This window comes from Sorghum bicolor, chromosome 9 (genome assembly GCF_000003195.3).
Source record: "Sorghum bicolor cultivar BTx623 chromosome 9, Sorghum_bicolor_NCBIv3, whole genome shotgun sequence".
Lineage (NCBI taxonomy): Eukaryota > Viridiplantae > Streptophyta > Magnoliopsida > Poales > Poaceae > Sorghum > Sorghum bicolor.
In genome coordinates, this window is record NC_012878.2 from 963,132 (window position 1) to 983,102 (window position 19,971).

General features: G+C 42.0%; 1 protein-coding gene across 1 annotated transcript; it reads left to right on the forward strand.

Moving 5' to 3' along the window:
* LOC8067315 (probable E3 ubiquitin-protein ligase RHC2A) lies at positions 12,644-14,763 on the forward strand. The gene has a single exon (XM_002439085.2). It carries the CDS (start codon positions 13,143-13,145, stop codon positions 14,382-14,384), a length of 1,242 nt encoding a protein of 413 aa, XP_002439130.1. The 5' UTR covers positions 12,644-13,142; the 3' UTR covers positions 14,385-14,763.

Sequence of the window (19,971 nt, forward strand, 5' to 3'; positions counted from 1 at the left end):
GCCCAGTAGTAACAAAACAAAACAAAACAACGAAAGACCTTGTGACGGTTCTATAAGACTTTGATTAGTAGTACCACGGAAACGAAAGGGTGGAAAAAGATATGGATATGGAAATGACTTAATCGTACGTACGTGTCAGGTTAATTTGTTCCTCCTCGAGATAAAATTTTACTATTTGGGCAATTTCACAAGCTTAGAGCAACTCCAACAGATATGTTATCCATATTATCTAGGCTATTTTTACATTTTTAAGAGCAAAAATTAAAATCCAACAATTGTGCTATCTGGTTTGCTAAAATAGCAAGTTTGTTATTTCTAAACTTTCGCTTGTCATATATAGCATGTCGTCCTCACTAGCTATCCTATACAAATGTTGTTGTGGAACTATATGCTTTAGTGAGTTTTTTATTTTACATAATGCTCTCTTAAGACCAAAAAAGACTCTATAGCTAGCTAAAGAGGAAAATTATATACAGAGACCAGCAGGCAACAGAGAGGAGTCAGGTCAAGGCATATCCAGCCGAGATGAGCCGGCCAAAGGCTAGCTAGCGGCAATAAAAATATAGGGAGTCAGGTTAAGGTCCTGTTCGCTTGAGTGTCAAATTTGTTAACTTCAATATTGTTTTTCTCTTGAGCAGTCCTTTCAATCATAGTTTTTCAGAGATAAGCGAGCAGGTTGTCAATAACAAAAAAAATGAAATAAAATAAAATATCTCAAGCATGGATATTTAGGTGTATCCCATAACCAATGAGACAAATGAGGATTGGGTGCTATGACAATTATCATGACACAAATTATATTTGGGTAATAAAAAAACTTTATCGTAAATAGAAAGGAAACAGAGATTCTATTTTTTTTTAACTACGATTGATGAAGATTAGGCCAATCTTATAGAACATAGGTGCTTTCAACGCAAATAGTGAAACGGGGTACGGTTTTGGAAAGATAAGTGATTAAGCAATCCTCCATGACGAACTTAAGCTCCAAGAGAGATAAAGAAGATGTTATTACCGCTTTGTAATTAATTAGCAGATGGATCAACATTGTATAGAAATGGTTTCAACCTTGACTAAACCATTTTGTAAGTTTAGAGATCTAATCTTTAAGTTATGTTTTCGTGGAATCTAAATGGCACCACGAACAAAACAAGCTTAGTTACCGCCGGTGGTGAATGTTCTCTCATTTTTCTAAACTCAATAATGATGGAAAAAATATGATGCACAGTAAACAACTTTGGAAAGCTTGGACAGAGTGTGCCCGAAAGTATTGGGCCTTGTTTAGATCATTTTTTTAAATTTTGACAATGTAGTACTTTTTTTTATTTGATAAACATTGTCCAATCATAAAAACTAGGCTTAAAAGATTCGTCTCGCAATTTACAGACAAACTATAAAATTAGTTTTTGTTTTTATCTATATTTAATGCTTCATACATATGTCGTAAGATTTTATTTGAAGGAGAATCTTAAAAACTTTTTGGTTTTTGGGTGAACCAAACAAGGCCTTGGTCCATCCTCACGGGCAAGGCCTAGCCTTGTAGATCTATAATAAAGCCCATCCATCCGTTATTCAGGATTTCAGTCCAGCAGAACCTAGTACATACTATATGGGCCAAATTTGATATCCATCGAGCTTTGCAGCCCAACTGAGAATCGTATATTCTCTCAATCAAAAAAAAAAACTGAGAATCGTATCTCCTGAATTTCCATTCTAAGCTTATTTCCAATTTGTGTTAAGCTTTATTTCCTTGTATCTATCTAAGAAAACCTCAGCATAGACTCCAATCAACAAACACAATCGGTTTATCTAGTCTAGCTTAGTAGTTCAGCACTTCAGCTTATTTATTCCTTGATTGAAACAAAGTATGGTATATACTGTAGTAAAAAAGGGGAAAAAAGATGCATGCTCGTGAGCATCAATAATTTGTACCTCTGCTCGTTGGCATGTGTGAAAGTAAAACATGGAGTATATATCTAGCAGATGCACGCGTTCCGTGCAATTAATCATCAGAAGATTAAAAGGATTAGGATGTTGTACGTCTCCCGACACGTACATTCCAATTTCCAACCACTCACTCATCCATCGATCCGGCCGTACTGAGGAGTACCGGCAATTTAAAACAGTAACAGCTCTTTTAGTCGGGGCAAGGAAGAAATAAGTTAGGGCACTCACAATGCAAGACACTATTAGGGTACTCACAATGAAAGACTCTATCATAGAGTCCAAGACAATTAATTACATGTTATTTATGGTATTTTGCTGATGTGGCAGCATATTTATTGAAGAAAGAGGTAGAAAAAATAAGACTCCAAGTCTTATTTAGACTCTAAGTCCATATTGTTCGAGGTAATAAATAACTTTGGACTCTATGATAGAGTCTGCATTGTGAGTGCCCTTACAGAGTACAAGACAATTAATTACATATTATTTATGATATTTTGCTTATGTGGCAGCATATTTATTGAAGAAAGAGGTAGAAAAAATAAGACTCCAAGTCTTATTTAGACTCTAAGTCCACATTGTTCGAGATAATAAATAACTTTAGACTCTATCATAGAGTCTACATTGTGAGTGTCCTTAGAGACCGTTTGGCAGGGCTTTCGAGCAACTTTAGCTTCAGCTCCTATCCAAGTCCTGTCAAATGGTAATCAGAAGAATAGCTTCGCTAGCGGAGCCAAAAGGAGCCGAAGTTTTTTTTTTCCTACTGTGCCGATGGAGCCACCAAAACAAAGCTTCTCTGGGCTCCTACCGTGTGTTTAGTTGCGGGATTAGTGGGTTGGAATGACTTCAATCCACGTTTTAGGGACGACTCCAACTCTTCACTTGTTTGGTTGTGAGAATGGGTTCGCTCTATTTTCTGTTTGGTTGGAGGAATGAGTTGGGGTTGGATCCATCCCATTTTCTGTTTGGATGGATGGATTGAATCAAAATCTGGATGTGGTCACCTTTCCATTGAATTGGTGAGGTTACCCTCCAAATATATAATGCACACCCATTGTTTCATCATCAATATTTTATATAATTCTCACACATGTTAATTTTATTAGCAACTCCAAACATTTGAGCAACCAACATATAATTTGTGCTCAACACATATCAATATTTCATATGATTCCACTGTCATCAAGGAACAAGAGGCAAAATAATATAATAGTCACATATAAAAGTCTTTGTCATATTAAAAATAAAAGTCTTAGGCCATATCCATAGGCACATTACACACGAATATCAGTCTGATGCTTGCACAATACATCAAGTTCAAGCCTTACATAATATATAGCAAGTTCAAGGCTTTCAATAGCAAGGTACAAGCTTACTTAGACCACAAATATAAAGTTCTATGTGGTACTAACAAAAGAAGCATCCCATGATTACAACTTACCCTTATGATCAGGAAAGTTGTTAGGAGCATCAGGGCAGTTGTCAGCAATGTGCTTTGCAACCCAGTTGAGTTTATGTTCAAAAGGCAAGGAGTTGAAAGCTCTTGCTATGTGAGGATTTTGGACCAAGTAGGAATGGTAGAAGGATAAGTGAGTGGAATTGAAAACAGGCATACCCATCACGTTGTCATACAAATTAGACGGCACATCATTGTTAGATTTTCCCGCTTCCTTTGTCGCCTTGGCTAACTTGACACTTCCCCATTTAATTGCAGCCACCAATGGATCTTGGTCAGTCATGGCTCTCTTTTTTCTTAGGATTCGTGGCCTTGCTAGCTGATGAAGTCGCCGCATTGTCATCTTGAGTTGCACTCCTATCACTCACCTCCATCCTCTGCGCCTCGATGTCCCAGTCATCTGTACTTTCTTCCTATGTACCTAGAGGCACACTTGAGTCCTTTGCAAACCTGCCTGTAGCCATGGTGCTCCCAAATATTGTGTTCATCTCCACAAAGTGTCGAATAGGCTTGTTTAGAAAATCAGCATCACCCTTGTGATCCTACAATATATGTACAATTTTAGCAACTATAATTCAGCCACTACAATTGAACAATTATAATTCAGCAATTATATATATGTGAGAACTAATAATTCAGCAACATACCTTAATATGATTGTTGTAGTGCTCATCATCAAGAGTTATAGTGTAGGTATCTTCATCCCAACCAGCAGCACTCAACCCACGAAGGTCACATACTTTACGAAACTTCTTTTGCCATGTCTTAAGGTGGTTCTTAACCTGGTCACCACTGTGCACAATGCCAAATTTCTATTGGAGAGCCTTTGCACACCCATTGTAGTGAACCATCTTGAAGATGGATGAAGTCTTGGTGCCACTAACCACTAAATTTGCAAGGTATTCAAGCATGTAGGCTGACCAAGTGGGAGCCCAAGTAGCATGACCAGCAATCCCTGAAACACCCTCCGCGGCCAGTGGAGAGACCGGCGCACCGTGGGTGGTGCAGAGGCCGGGGCGGCGTCGGGCGTTCGGCAGGCGTCGAAGATGAAGGGCCGCGTCGGGCTCCTCTCTGCTTGAAGGGATAAGGTTGGGGGTTGAAGGGATAAGGTGGTGCTGGGGGGTGTGAACAGACGACACGTGAACGAGGCCAACCCGACGGGAGCGGCTCCGTCCGTCAAAATCTGGCGAACGAGCCCAACCCGCATAATCAGCGAATATTCCTTTGGGGTTCAACCCATCCCTTCCTCAACCCCCATCCAAACACCCCAAAAGTGGGTCGAACCCATCCAGGGTGGTCTCAACCTTCCAACCAAACACACGGCTACTTTCCCATGCATGGCGCGAAATAACATAGTGTCATAGCAAGCTGAGCGGAGCCTAAGGATGAGGATGGTCCTCCAAATAGATACTTGTGGTTGTTCACTAATGTAACTAAATAAACTAAATATAATTCATTTAGTTACACCAGAGAAGAACCACGGATAACCGTTTGGAGCACCGTCTCCATCCTTAATAGAGCCCAGCAGATTTTCTTGCGTTATGTAAAGAAAAGAGGAGTTGCTAGCAAGAATAGGAGAAAAGACAGGGTTTTTAATGCAAAAATACAAAAGAGAGACAAAATAAAGAATGGCTCCATTTAATTTTGAAATAGATCAGGTTCCAAATGCAAAAGCCATTGTTAGCTTCTCCAAGAATGGATCAATTCACCTGCAACTTGTAAACTACTCAATCCATCCTAAATTATAAGACGTTTGACTTTTTTAATACCAAATTTGACCATTCGTCTTATTTAAAAGTTTGTACAAAATATCACTTCTTTTGTCGTGGCTTGGTTTATTAATAAAAGTTCTACAAAAATGACTTAAATTTAACTATGTTTGCACAAATGTTTTGAATAAGACGAGTGATCAAACTTAAAGTTAAAAAAGTCAAACGACTTATAATTTGGGATGAAGAGAGTAGGTAATAAATCACAGAAGTATCAAAAGATTGTAAAACTATTTTTTCTAGATTAGGTTCAACTAGATGTACACCGTAGTAAAATAATAAGTGCAGGTATTACAGACATTTGCCATCTTTCATCTATTAGAGGAGTCGTTTTGCCAAACGTTTTAAAAAATGCCTTTAGCTTTTTCAGAGGGGCCCAGAACAGGAGCTGTCTTTGGAGGAGCCAGAGTTTTGCCAAACAGGTCCTTATATATAGGAGTTTGTAGATCTTCTATTTGTATTATGGGAGTGATAGCAATTTAAGGGACCATTTAGAACTGCTTCGCTCTGCTTTGTTTAGCTTTGCTCCGTTAGAGCATCTCCAACAGTTATGCAATTAGACTTTGCATTCTTAAAATTTGCCAAAAACCTTAAAATTGCTCTCCAACAGTTTTGCATTGGACTTATACATTTTGGCAAACTTGGCATTTGATGGACCAAACTTGACATTTTTGCGCACAATGGCTTGGCAATTTTGATATCCCGAGAATCTTGGACTCCTTGTCGTGCCCGTACTCCCCACGGCGCGGTAGTTTCCCGCGAGACGACTCCTTCCCGCGCGCGACTCTTTTCTTTCCCCCGCGCGCCGCCTCCTTTCTTCGTGCGCCGCCTCCTTTCTTCGCGCGGGGACGAAGGAGATCCATCGCCGCCTCCTTTTCTTGCAGCGACGCGAGGCTACCTCGAGCAGATGTTGTCGGCCTGGATCAAGCAGCGACCTCTTTTGGCGACCTCGAAGCCCTCCTTGCGGAAGCCTTGGGACCTGGATGCCGCAGTGCTACCTGGGACTGTTGCCTCGATCGGATCTCGATGACCTGGACCAAGCGGTCGTGGACTTGCGGGATGAACACGGCCGTGCGACGCGCGAGAGAATTGGCGGCGACGGGCGAAAGAATTACGCGCGAAAAAGAAAGCACCCACGCGACGCGCAAGAGAATTTTCCGCGAATATGAAAGATTCCCGGACAAAAGTAGTTGGGTCCACATTTTGGGAAATGCCAAGTCAAAAATGCCAAACACTTGGAGATGAACTTATTTTTCCTTTGGCAAAACGTTTAGGGACTTGGCAAACTCCAACAAATGGCAAATTCCAATTACATAACTGTTGGAGATGCTCTTAGTCAAATAGGTACAACTCTATGAACTAGGCTTCAGAAAAAAGGTGAAGTCGAGGATCAATTTCAGATTTTCATTATGAAGCATCTAAATAGATACTCTGGAAAATCTAGTTTTTTGTGAAGTTGCTTATAGTGGAGTTGATGGAGCAGTCCCAAACAAGACCTAAGTGGAAGAAAACGACAGTTTAGAGGCCCAACTTCCATCGGTCACTTTCCAATAAGAGAGATGATGATTGAGTGGAAATAGTGCTTTTATAGTTTTGGTCCAAGAGAAATTCGTCCTCACTATAAATCATGATTTATCATATAATCTTATGCTTAAAACCCCACACACGGACTAAAAGGGTTATGAATCCTCTCTTCAACTCTCTCTCATTTCCATACACGAACCAAACAAAGACATCGAGACTAAAAATCAAATTCTTATCTTAATTCTCTTCGTCAACTCACACAACTAATTTCCATACCCTGTAATTTCACATAATTGCCAAACACACTAAGCATTTTGTGCAGGTGCAGGGCAAGAAATTAAAGTACGCAACAGGCCAGTTTAGTGGTTAAGCACATCCATATTTTTTTTCATGTATGCACATATATAGAAGACACCATACTTAAAAAAACACATAGCGTACAAAGGTGTATAATTATATTATTTAATTTTCCTCCAATCAAGGAACTAGCAGGACAGCGTGACTATTTATGTGAAAGTGCCCGACGACCGACCTAGAGCGCCAAAACGTCCTTGTCTCGCTTGCAATGCTACTATGTCACAAATTAATTAATACACTCCTGTATATAAGTAGTCAAAGCTTTGCTAAATTAAACTACGCTATAATATACTCCAAATTGTACGTTGTGCAGAATAAACACTGTACCAAAGCATTCCATAGCCTGCTTTTTCTTCATAAAGCTAGTATGATTAGTAAACATGTTTGCGTGGTCAATTATTAGGTGACTTATAGCTCGAAGATAATCCAATAATAATGGTAATTGTACCATGCCTTCCAACCTGTCTTAGAGTGTTGAACTCCGAACCATGTCTTTTGTAACTCATATGGGCACAGGAGACTTTGGAGCGAGGTTTATTTGATAATCGCTTGTTCTAATTGGTTTCGAGATCAAGCTCTGCCGAACAAGCGCTGTCATATAGGCTTAGGAGGGAGTGAAGGACCACTGGAACGCTCTTTCTTCAAAATCATCTTGAGATGCATGTCTCTGAACATGTTTCTCTCTAACAATATTATTGAGTGCATGATAGCAAGAGACCTATCTGCTGGATTGATTGTGATAAGAGCAACTCCGAGAGTTCCCTAAAAATATAAGACCCTCAAAATTCTCTATTGATGGGGGCTCTCCTAAATATTTGTTCCGCCAATGTCTGTTCCTTCCACAGCACCTCCCCAATAATGTTTTGCACTGCACCTCAAAAATAATTTAAACCTGCCACGTCATCATTTAGTTGGATCAGGATCAGAGCATAATTTGTTGAATCGCGACTTCTGTGTAATTCTGTTCCGTGCACTCATCCTTCCTGGCAGTGGCAAGGTCAGCACTCAGCACTTGGCCTCTCTACGTCGCCAACACTTTATGGTGAGAGTTGAACTAACAAAAACCACTATAGATAAAGCAAGACTTAATTGTCAGCTATATATAGAATCCAAATATGATACTGTACCTGCAGTTTGCGAATCAAAGAAACATGACCCTGCACTTGACTGTATATATAGTTTATTGATAAGCATAGAGTCTATATTCTCATAATCAACTATTATAATTCCCCTCAAGCCTCTCCTTTCTGCATTATTTCATTACTCAAGGGAAAGACTGCTAATTAAATGTAGGCTATAATAACATACAAGTTTCTGCAGACACGGTCTGAAAGAAAAAAGAAAACAGCTGCAGACAGTCTGAAAAAACACCCGTAGACAGTCTGAAAAACAGCGTGCTTCAGTACAGCTTTAGCTTACCCATCCTTCAAATTTAACAACTATTTTTAAGTATTGTGATTTGTGAACAGAAATCTAAACTAAATAATGCAGTGCTATTGATGATGCCTGAAGTTTTTAACGTTTTCGAAATGTCAAGACACTGTCGAGGTACAGCAGCAGGATTCATCAGGCAACTGACTCGCATTGGTGGTAGCTATCATCCAACCAGCCGGCAGCCAGGTCCATCATGGTCCATAGATGCATGGAAAAGCCATCAGCAACTGGGATAGCTTTTGGCAGCTTATATTATAGCTTTATTTGACTGAATCATATCATCACATATACTATATGTCACACTCGATCGTCACACGTGTATAAATAGACAGAAACAGATATAGTAGATGAGACCAAACTGTACCGGCCGGTAAGAAGAGCATATAGAGAATCAGCTTGGCGACTTTTTTCTTTCCTTTGTTTCATTGGTGGACAATGAAAGTTTGCCAACAACAATTTCCAATTGCATGCACGGCCATCTCTTTTTCCTTTTATAGGAGAACGGGAGGGGTCAGGCCACCACTGGAATTTTATTAAAAACTTCAAAGATGCATCTTAACTTAATTAATAAGGCAATAATGTTTCAAAACAGTAACCAGACAGCAGGCCTGCTGCAAAAATATAAAGAAGAAACCGCTATTAATAATTAATTAAACAGGAAACAATGCCAACCACCACACTCAGAACTGAACTGGGGCCTAGATTCATTTGTAATTGTAGCATGCACCACCGTATTTCCAAATGTATAATGGGCTTGTTAGCTTCATGCACTTCCAACCAGACGATGATGACCTGACCATGAGGCGCCCAAAATTACATGCACATGAATGGATGCTTGTAACAGGCAGTTTTGCCTGGAGCAAAACAAACAAACCCAAATATGCATGCAAAAAGGGGGTTTAAGAACCCAACTTTACAAGTTCTGATAATAAGAAATTCAACACATATTATCATTTCAGGTAAGGAAATTTTTGCTAGAAATAGGCCTATATTCCTGTGTGCGCATTTACATTTCTTATAATCTAGTAATTGGTAAGACTACAGAGATTGTAGAGGAGTTTTTCATTTTCCTTGCCAAATGGAATATAAGATATCATGCCAAATCAAACAAGCCAAGCTAGCACTTTAGCTTTTTAAGTTAATGAGCCAGCTTAAGTTGACTTATGAGCTAGCTCGACAGCCAATCAACCAAAAGAATACAACAATTCATTAATTAAGTTGATGTTGTGATATACATATATGCATGTTATTGAAGTTTATAATTGATATGCTATATATATGCATTTTATGTAACTTACTCTTTTGCTTTATGGTTGCATATAACAAGTTAGTAGTAATTTTTAATCTATATAATTAATACTTGCAACTGTTAGTGAGCTAGCTTTCATCACGAGCTAAACAAGCTAAGTCAAGTTAAGAATTTTAACTCATTCTCTTAACGAGTCACAGTGAACCGAGCTAGCTTGTTATCCAGCTCTAAAAACAAAGGTAATATGCTACCTAGTATTAGAAGGGACAGTTCAATGGAAAATTAAGAAAGAAAATCCGCATTTGGTCCACGTGCAAACACTAATAAAGAAAAAAAAAATAGTAGCATATATATATATCAAGTTGACTATTTGAACTCGGGTGGTTAAGTAAGTTTCACCATAAAAATCCAAACAGCTGAGCTACGTTTAATTTGCTGCTAAAATAGGTATTGGAAGAGAGGAGAATCCGAAGGCAGGGCTGGGTCTTGCGTCTTGGACTCTTGGCGGCGTCGCGTGACGGAAATGGCCCTCCTACAATCCGCCCAAAATGTCTCTTTCTCTTGCGAGTTGAAGCAGCTAGCAGCGCCCAGGGTCCCGCACAAAAGTTCCGTAGAAACCGTGTTTGTTTCAGTACATAAATAAATACATGGATTAGTTAAATTTCACATAGAAAAATAGTTTTTTTCCTGAAAAGTATTCACGTTGTATTTTTTTATAAGAAATATTCAGGTTGTAGAGAAGACCTGATGGGCGAAGAAGTGCTGTATGCTGCAGACCAGTGTGGTCGCCGGTCAAGCAAAGTGGCGACTGGATTGTTTACTTCCAAAATTTTTTGCAAAATAAAAATATTAGCAGTTTCGTTTGTATTTGATAAATATTGTCCAATTATAGATTAACTAGACTCAAAAGATTTGTCTCGTCAATTTCGATCAAACTGTGCAATTAGTTTTTATTTTTATCTATATTTAATACTCAATGCATACGTCTAAAGATTTGATGTGACGAGAAATTTGAATAATTTTGCAAAATTTTTGGGAACTAAACAAGGCTCTCATGAGAGGCATGCGTGCAGATCCGAACCTGTCGGCATCCCTGCCCTGCTGTACTCGTAGTACACAGTAGTATGTGCACGTCCACGTCACCGTCGTCATGGCAGATGCAACCTATGGCCGTTTGGCCTTGAGTTGAGACTGACTCCTCCGGCCGTGGATCTTTGTTGGGTGCTCTTTGCAATTCAGGGGCTTATGATTTTTTTTTATGATATTTACAAAATTAATGTGTTCATAAAGAAGTGTTTAACTTGGCATTGCGCCGCCGTAGTCTGTTTAGTTTGTCATAACTGGTGCATCAATGCGAGATCAATTGTCTGTATTTTATAAATTAAAAATTCCGACCTCTGTTAACAGAGTTGAGTGTCCTATTGGATTGCGTCATCGGATCCCATCCCCCCCTGAACTGACCATGCAAAAGCACGCACGAGCTACATGTTTGTGTTCAAGACTACTACACCACATGTGTCAACCATCAATCCAATAGGTACATAGTACGTACCTGGTAATAAGCCTCCAGACAACAGTTAAAACTTAAAAGCTCTGCGAACCACTGGAACTAGGAGTTGGTCGAGCATTGCCCACCTCTGCTACGACATCAAAAGTGTGAGGAAACGAGGAGGAGAGGAGTCATCAAAGAGACGGGTGTTTTTGCCAACACTGATGTCCCCAGTCCTTTTGGACAAGGACAAATCACGACGAGAGGCGGGTGAAAGGAGGAGGTAAAAGGTGATGGAAAGGTTGTACTGAATCGGAGGTGGAGGGGGTTTTTTTTTTTTTTGCAATGAAAGAAGAATTGTATTACGTTACACACACTTTGGATTGGATTACAATATAGTATTTATGCTGTGTAAAGCACAACTCAAAATCTAACCGGTTAGATGCTTTGCAGTATGGACAACTTAAAATAGTAACGTTGGATGGAAGAGGAGTCCATTGAAATGGAGTCAAAGCAGCTGTGACTGTGAGCGAGCTGCTGACATGACGCCGGCGCTTGCGCGTCCAGGGCGCGTAGTGGCCGGGTGTATGAGCTTTTTTTTTTTACTACCACCCCGCCCCATCCCACCGCACGTGTGGTTACTTAGTTGATTTGCAATAAGTAAATAAATCCAAAACAAGCTAAAAAAACAAATGAAGTAAAAAAGCGAGAATCAGGCCTTGTTTAGATCTAAAATTTTTTGGAATGACATTGTGACATTTTTGTTTTTATTTGACAAACATTGTCCAATTATAAAGTACTCAATCCATCCCAAATTGTAAGTCGTTTGACTTTTTTAATATCAAGTTTGACCACTTGTCTTATTCAAAGTTTTGTACAAAATATCGCTTTTTTTTTTGTTGTGTATTGGTTTATTAATAAAAGTTTTTCAAGAATGACTTAAAATTTGACTATATTTGCACAAATTTTTGAATAAGACGAGTGGTCAAATTTGGTGTAAAAAAAGTCAAACGACTTACAATTTGGGATGGAGGGAGTAATAACTAGATTAGAAGATTTGTCTCGCGATTTACCGGTAAACTGTGTAATTAGTTTTTGTTTGTATTTATATTTAATGCTCCATGCATGTGCTACAAGATTTGAGATGTGAGGAGGGCTTAGAGTGGAAAAATACAAACAAAAACAAAGAGCTAGCTTTCCGTTGTCGTTGATGAGATGTGAGGAGGGAAGGAAGCTTCGCCACGCGCCAACGCGTCCGCCGCCGTGGAATTCAGCGTCCTCGTCGCCGGCCGTTTCCCCTTTCCCCCTTTTTTTCCTCCTCCCCTTCCTCAACGCGGCGTCTGGTCTCAACGCAACGCGCTTTCTTTCCGTTTTCCTTTTTTAATCAGCTAAACAGTCCAGTACTACTAAAATTCCAAAAAAATTTTTGAGAACAAAAAACCACTAATAATTTCGTATTTCTTGCATCAATCAACCAATCTCAAGTGGCATCGTCGTGTTCGTGTCAGGCAGCCAGGCAACTTCCCACGACCACCGCCACCACCCCCACGGCTGGGCCCACCACCTCCTCCTCCTCCACCTCCGCCGGTTAAAAACCTTTGCTTTCTCCTCCCCACACCCACCATCCTCCACCCCACCCAAAGGGGAATCAGTCCTCCCACACCACCAACCCTTCTTCTTCCTCCCTCTTCCCCTCCGCCGCCACCGCAACCAGCCTTTCCCAGTTCACCGCCGGGCGTCCGGCCGTTCGGGATCAGAAGCTGCCGTTGTTCCCAACCAGCAGCGTCGGGAATCAAGCTAAGTAGTAACCAACACCTCCTACCTTGGATCGGACTCCTCGACTTTTCCCCTTCTCGCGCCGCCCGCCCAGATCTGAGCTGACCTGAGCCCTTCCCTTCCCTTCCCTTCCCTTCCCTTCCCCGGATGGCGACGCCGTCCTCCCCCTCCCCGACCCACTCCCCGACCTCCTCCTCCTCCTCCTACTGGTGCTACCAGTGCGACCGCTTCGTGCGGGCCACCGCCGCTCCCGCCTCCCCAGCCTGCCCTTCCTGCGGGGGCGGCTTCCTCGAGGAGATGGGCGCGCCACCACCACCACGACCAGCCTACCTCCGTCGCCACCGCGCGCACAACCACCACCACCACCACCACCACCACCACCACCACATCGCCGCCGCAGCAGCCGACCTCCGCCCCCGCCGCGCGCGCCGCGGCGCCAGCGGCTCGACCGACTCCCGCGCCTCGCCGTTCAACCCCGTCATCGTGCTCCGCCGCTCCCCTCCCACCACCGCCGCCGACGGCTCCTCCTCCCCCACCGCCACCGCCGGCGGGAGCACCTTCGAGCTGTTCTACGACGACGGCGCGGGGTCAGGTCTCCGCCCACTCCCCGACAGCATGTCGGACTTCCTCATGGGTTCCGGCTTCGAGCGTCTGCTAGACCAGCTCGCGCAGATCGAGGCGGGCGGGCTCGCCGCCGCGCGCGCCCGCGACGCGCCCCCGGCGTCCAAAGCCGCCGTCGAGTCCATGCCCGTGGTGTCCGTCGGGGCCTCCCACGTCGCCGCCGACGCGCACTGCGCCGTCTGCAAGGAGGCCTTCGAGCTCGGGGCTGAGGCCAGGGAGATGCCGTGCGCGCACATCTACCACGCCGACTGTATCCTGCCATGGCTCGCGATACGCAACTCCTGCCCCGTCTGCCGCCACGAGATGCCCACCGACGCCACCCCGCGCGCCGCTGCCAACGCTGGGGCAGCCGGGGAGGAGGAGGAGGCGACGGTCGGGCTCACCATCTGGAGGCTCCCCGGCGGCGGGTTCGCGGTGGGGAGGTTCGCGGGCGGGCGGAGGCCTGAGGAGCGCGAGCTGCCGGTGGTGTACACGGAGATGGACGGCGGGTTCAACAGCGGCGGCGCCGGCGCGCCCCGCCGGATCTCCTGGGGGTCCAGGCAGACGGCTTCCACGGACAGGGGCACCGTCCGCCGCTTCCTCCGAAACGTCTTCGCCTGCTTTGGTGGACGCGGGTCGGCGGCATCGCGGTCGCACGCCATGCCTGAGCTCGACGACGACGACGCGTCTGATCATAGTGCAGCCTTCAGCCGTGGTGGGTCCAGGAGCCGCAGCACCAGCTGGAGACTCGAGGACGGCCATGCCGCCGACGCCATGGTGCAGAGATGATGATGATGATGATTGCTCTCTCTCTCTCTCTGCCTGTAGTACAGTAGTACGCTGCAAAAAGCTTGCTGCTTTGTTTCATTCATGGTGTATTTATTTACCATACTACTACTCCTGCTACTTAGAAGAAGGGAGGAGGAGGATGAGAAGAAGGAATTGGAGGATTTGAGTTTGTAGAACAGGGTAAATTAAATTGGTGTTGTTGTAAGTATACATAGTAAGGAAATGGAAGGAGAGCAGCATCTCTACTCTACCTCTCTCTTTGTTAATTAGAGACCAGACCATGCGTTTGCAATTTGCATTGCAGGTGGGGAATTGTTGTTCTTGAGGTCTCTGTGAGAAATGGTGATGGATCAACTGTTCTTTCATTATTGGTAGCAAATGCCTTGCATGATTCTATTCGATTCATCAGTTGTGTTCAGTTCAATGTGGTAGGCACTATTCTTTGCGTTTGTAACAATTCATCAATGGATACCACGTCGCTGGCTATTGCTGGATTCAACAAAAAGTTCTTTCATCGCTGGCTATTGCTGGATTCAACAAAAGTTCTTTCATCGCTGGCTATTGCTGGATTCAACAAAAATTCATTCTTTCTTCTGCAAGGATATTTCATATGTTTTGGTCTCCCTCTCTCTCCCTGTTCTTATCTGTTGCCGACTTGCACCAGCTGGATGATGGATACACCTCATAGGTTGACCATTTCCTGGCTACCTTGGGTGTTGATCAGTTCTCAAACACTATTATACTACGGAGTACCTTATGTAATGCATGTGCTAGTAGCATTTTTTTGGTCACAAGTCAACGCCTCTTCGTTCAGGTTCAGCTGAGTCTATATCCAAAAAGAAGAAGATGCTCCATTATCTATCATCCTTGTGTTGTGTCCTCTGTCCTCCCCTATGAATAGACTGCCTGCCGAAAATATTGTTGAGTTTTGGAGACATGCTGCGTTATATTCAGAACTTGGGATATTTTGCCTTTTTTTTTGGTGCTACATATATACTTTTGTGAAGCAAGATATTTGGGTATTTTGTTTGTTTTGTAGTATCCTCCTCCTACCATGAGTCTATGATGCAGCACAGGCAGGATATTTCAGCAAGCGGTGGTACTTGGCTGTAGGCAAAGGCATCACTGTCCCGGTGTCCGTCTCTGTCCTGTCCTGATGCAAGCCAAGCAATGAAGCTGAAATTAAAGGCTTATGCTGATGCTAAAAAATGCTGCCGAAGATATCGAGGACGAACGAAGGAAAGCGTAGAAAGTGGCATGTCCATGAATGAATTTGCATGCCATCCTTTTTAGTTTTTATTACCATCTGATGACTGGCGTGGCGCCTTTTAAAATGGGGGTCATGGCCTCATGGGGGATGAAAAGGAGCTCAACTAGTAGCATGTAGATTCTCCTGATGGGTTGACTCCGCCATGTGCGGTAGTTTCCCGTCTCCTTTGCTGCTTGTCTGGATTTGCTGCTGCTGCTGCTACACTTTGCATTGCAGTGCTCTGGTACTTACTGCACGTTGGAATTGGGCATGGCCATGTGGATCACATCACAGGGCACCTTATGACCATTTGGCTGGCATCACCCAGTCAACTGTCAAAGCATGCTCCTCCCCTTCACTTGCACTTGCAGCACGGTCGATCGATGGTCCATGCAGCTCCATGGATCGTCTTCTCCTTGAGCTGCTCAACTGATGAGAGCAGAAACCCAGCCCTGAAGGTGATGGTGTTCGTTCTAGTACCAGGGCAGAGGCAGGCAGGCCCAGCGAGCGATGATGGTGATGATGAAGAGCCGTGCGCAGGTCCCGCCCGTCCCGTTGTCTCTTGTGCAGGTAGCTGAGCCGCAACGGCAACCGTACCGGAAATTGCGAGCTGAGGAGGAGTATTCAGACAGACAGACAGACACAGAGGGTCTTTGCTGCGTGCACTGCAAAGAATTTAGAGGTACGGTAGCTAATCTTCTCTTGGGCTTGTCTCCAACTATGCCATCATGCTGTCTCTCTGGCTGATCCCTATCCACCAATTGTACACAGTACACTTCCTCCTCCTCCCCCCCCCCCCAAAAAAAAAAATCCAGTCGTTTCAGTTTTGCTCTGTCTGAACTAGCTCCTAGAAGACTTTTTTGATATATAGTTTGGTTTGAGAAGAAGCAAAAGGTTGTAAGCTCTACTCTACCTTATAATCTTCACGGGATTGATCCGGACAGGACATCCTTGCTGTTTGCACTGCAATTTGCACATGCTGTTTGAGTTCTCAGTTCTGTAAGCAAGCAAGCAACACGTGGGACACCCCACATTTTCCGTGCCCGGTTTCTTGCCATTGCTTCAAGAAACTGTTCAGGCCTGGACGCCTGGTTCAGGGAGGATCGGAGGCGCTAGGTCTTCCATCGATAATCGATGCATGCACGATTCTAGCTTGTTAATGGCAGTCTTCAAGAAACTATGGCGTGTTTAGCATCCACGGCGACGGCTAAACGTGTCGCCGTGCTCGCTCGCTATATCTTTGGATTCGGTAACAATAATAATGCTGCATTATATTAGTGCAGGAATCAACTCTTCAATTCAATTCAATTCTGGTGGTGGTCCAACTGCTCCTTCACGCGTGTCTCGTGACCCCAACGTGCGGCCACCAACGGAAACAAGTATATATATATTCAATTCAAAGTCGTTATTGGTTTGGTTTATACTAGTATAATAGTACATACTACTGTATTTGACTATTTTCTACAATATTATTGGGAGCGGCGTATCTGATTAGTATTTATGAATTACTCTCGCCATTCTAAATTATAAAATATTTTGGCTCTATTAATACATACTCCCTCCGTTCCAAATTAAAAGTGACTTTGACTTTTTGGTATATCTGTTTTGCTAAGCATCTAGATATAATAATATGTCTAGATACATAGCAAAATGGATGAACCAAAAGAAGTCAAAGCGACTTATAATTTGGAATAGAGAGAGTATTTTTAAACTATATAGTGTGTAATTAAACAAAAATAATATACGTATAGAAAAGTTGGAACAACTTACAATTTATAATAGAGAAAGTAATTTGTAATAATACCAAAAAATAATGCAAATTTTGCTTTATAAAGAGTCAAACAGTTTAAACTTTCAATAAATTTATATAAAAAGACACTAACACTCACCCATGATATTAAATAAGTACCGTTAGATTAGTTATAGAATATAATTTTCATAATAATTTATCTAGAAACATAAATATTAATACTATTTATTATAAACTTGATTAAATTTGAGCTAGTTTGACCGGCAAAGATCTCGCAATTGCATGCTTTGCTTCACTAATGTACTACTCCTCGAAGGAGAAGGAATTTGAGGATTTGAATTTGTAGAACACAGCAATTGACAAATGGTGTTGTTGTACGTACATAGTAGGAAGGAAGGGAAGGAGAGCAGCATCTCTACCTCTCTTATTAGAGATCTATATGCGTTTGCAATTTGCATTGCATTGCATTAGGAATTGTTCTTCAGGTCACCGTGAAATGGTGATCCTTTCATTATTGGTAGCAACTGCCTGGCATGATTCTATTCGATTCAGTTCTTCTCTGTCGTTTGTAATGTGTACCACATCGCTGGCTATTGCTGGATTCAACAAAAAACTTTCTTCTGCAAGGGGTTTTTATAAGCTGCCTGTTCTTATCTGCTCTTTCTGTTCATAATTGTGGGACATATTTGCGTGGACCGGTTGCACGGGCGGGGGAGATGATTTGCCGAATTTTTGGCTGCGTCGGGGCAACAGGAGCATGTCGACGGAGTCGCTCGTTGTTGTTCAAGACAACCAGCCACAAATATTCCACTTGATGAAAAAAACCCCACAAAAGAGGACCACAAGGAAATTGGGCTAGTGTGTTTGTTTGTCTAAGATAACCTGTCAGTCACACTAATCTTAACGAACCTGTCAGTCACATACTCCCCCCCCCCCGTTTTAAAAGAAACGTCAAATATACTGATTAAAACACCATAAAATTGATTATATCTGGTATATAAAATGTACTCAATAATTAAATGTTTATTATACACCATAAATATCAGCTGATAGTAAAAATGGTTGACGCTGATTTATTGTGAGAGAAAAATACTACTAACTGACCGAAAAATTCTGACTAATAAATTCAAGCGAATAGAAATGAATTAAAAATAACTTTTTTGGAGGCAGTAGTAGTCAACCCTACATGAAAGTAGTGGCATGGTATCCAGGATGACAATTGACCTATGATGAAATTCATACTAAAAGATATCAAAATCAAACATTGTTGACTTATGATTTATAATATGCTAGCGAAGTCATACATTTTTTTACATGTTTCACAGTTTCAAAGTATTTTTTTCCTTTTTACCCTGCTGTTTAGAATTACTGATGGCGAAAACTTACTGTCGACATTGATCGTCATCTATTAGAAGCATTGTGAATTGTGACAACACTAGGATAATTTGAGCGCGTTTGGTTTACAACCACTGCATGCTACAACTAATCTGTGGCTACACCAAAAACTTTGCCCCCAAATTCATTCGCCACACTTGCGTAGGGATGAAAACGATACAGATATTTTCCGACCGTATTCAAGACTGAATTCGTGTAGAGAGATTCAGATCTGTCCGTATCCGATTCCGAATATTCAACATTCGATACCTTATCCGTATCCGAATACTTAAATCGTATATTTACGATGTCGACATCTAATCCTACCTTATCCGATAGGATTGATATTATCCGTATTTGAATCCGAATCCGATCAGAAATATGAAAACAAATATGATATCGATGATATCCGTCTGTATTCGATCCGTTTTCATCTCTACACTTGCGGCACACTTTGGAATGAAAAATAAACTGACGAGCGATGGTGAGGCTACGGTATGCCACAACTCATGCCACGAGCCAAAAATGGGCGTGGAAGGTTCAGCGCGATGCAAAAATACGTGGATGTGAACCTAATGCGCTCTTAACTTTTAGAACAAACTAAAAAATCATGCAATGCCCATGAAATGTAGCATTTATTTTTTCCATAAATATAAGTATTTTTGGGTAATCGACTCTCATCCCTCATTATTTAGGATACTGAACAAGCATGTGTTCATTTCCTTTCATTCTTAATCCATCCTTAATCTAGAATGCATTATAGACGTTTTTGACTTTTCTAAATACACTATTTTTATTATATATCTACACATAGTGTATATATTTAAAAATCTAAAAAAGTTAAAACATCTTATAATTTAAAATAGAGAAAATAGAAAAAGTATGAACGTAGTTCAGAGAGCTTAGTACTTTTCTCATAGCAGCTATAACTTATAGAATGAGACCATATTTGGCACAACTTCACCAGTAGCTTTATGAGTTGTTTTTTTACCAAACATTTTTTTTTCCAAAACAGTTTTATAGGTAAAAATCTTTTTTTATGCTGTCACAAGAATGGAGAGAGGTGAAGCTAAAAAGGTAGTTTTTCACGACCCTCTTCTTTATTTCCATCTATCAGTAATGAACTTATTGGTGAAGCTGTTCTGCCAACTAGTTTTTCTAAACACATCTCCGTTTCATAAAAAAAAAGCTACTCATAAAGCTGTTAAAAAAAT

Coding starts and splice junctions, on each gene's coding strand:
- LOC8067315 (XM_002439085.2), top strand. CDS start 13,143: ATGGCGACGCCGTCCTCCCCCTCCCCGACCCACTCCCCGACCTCCTCC.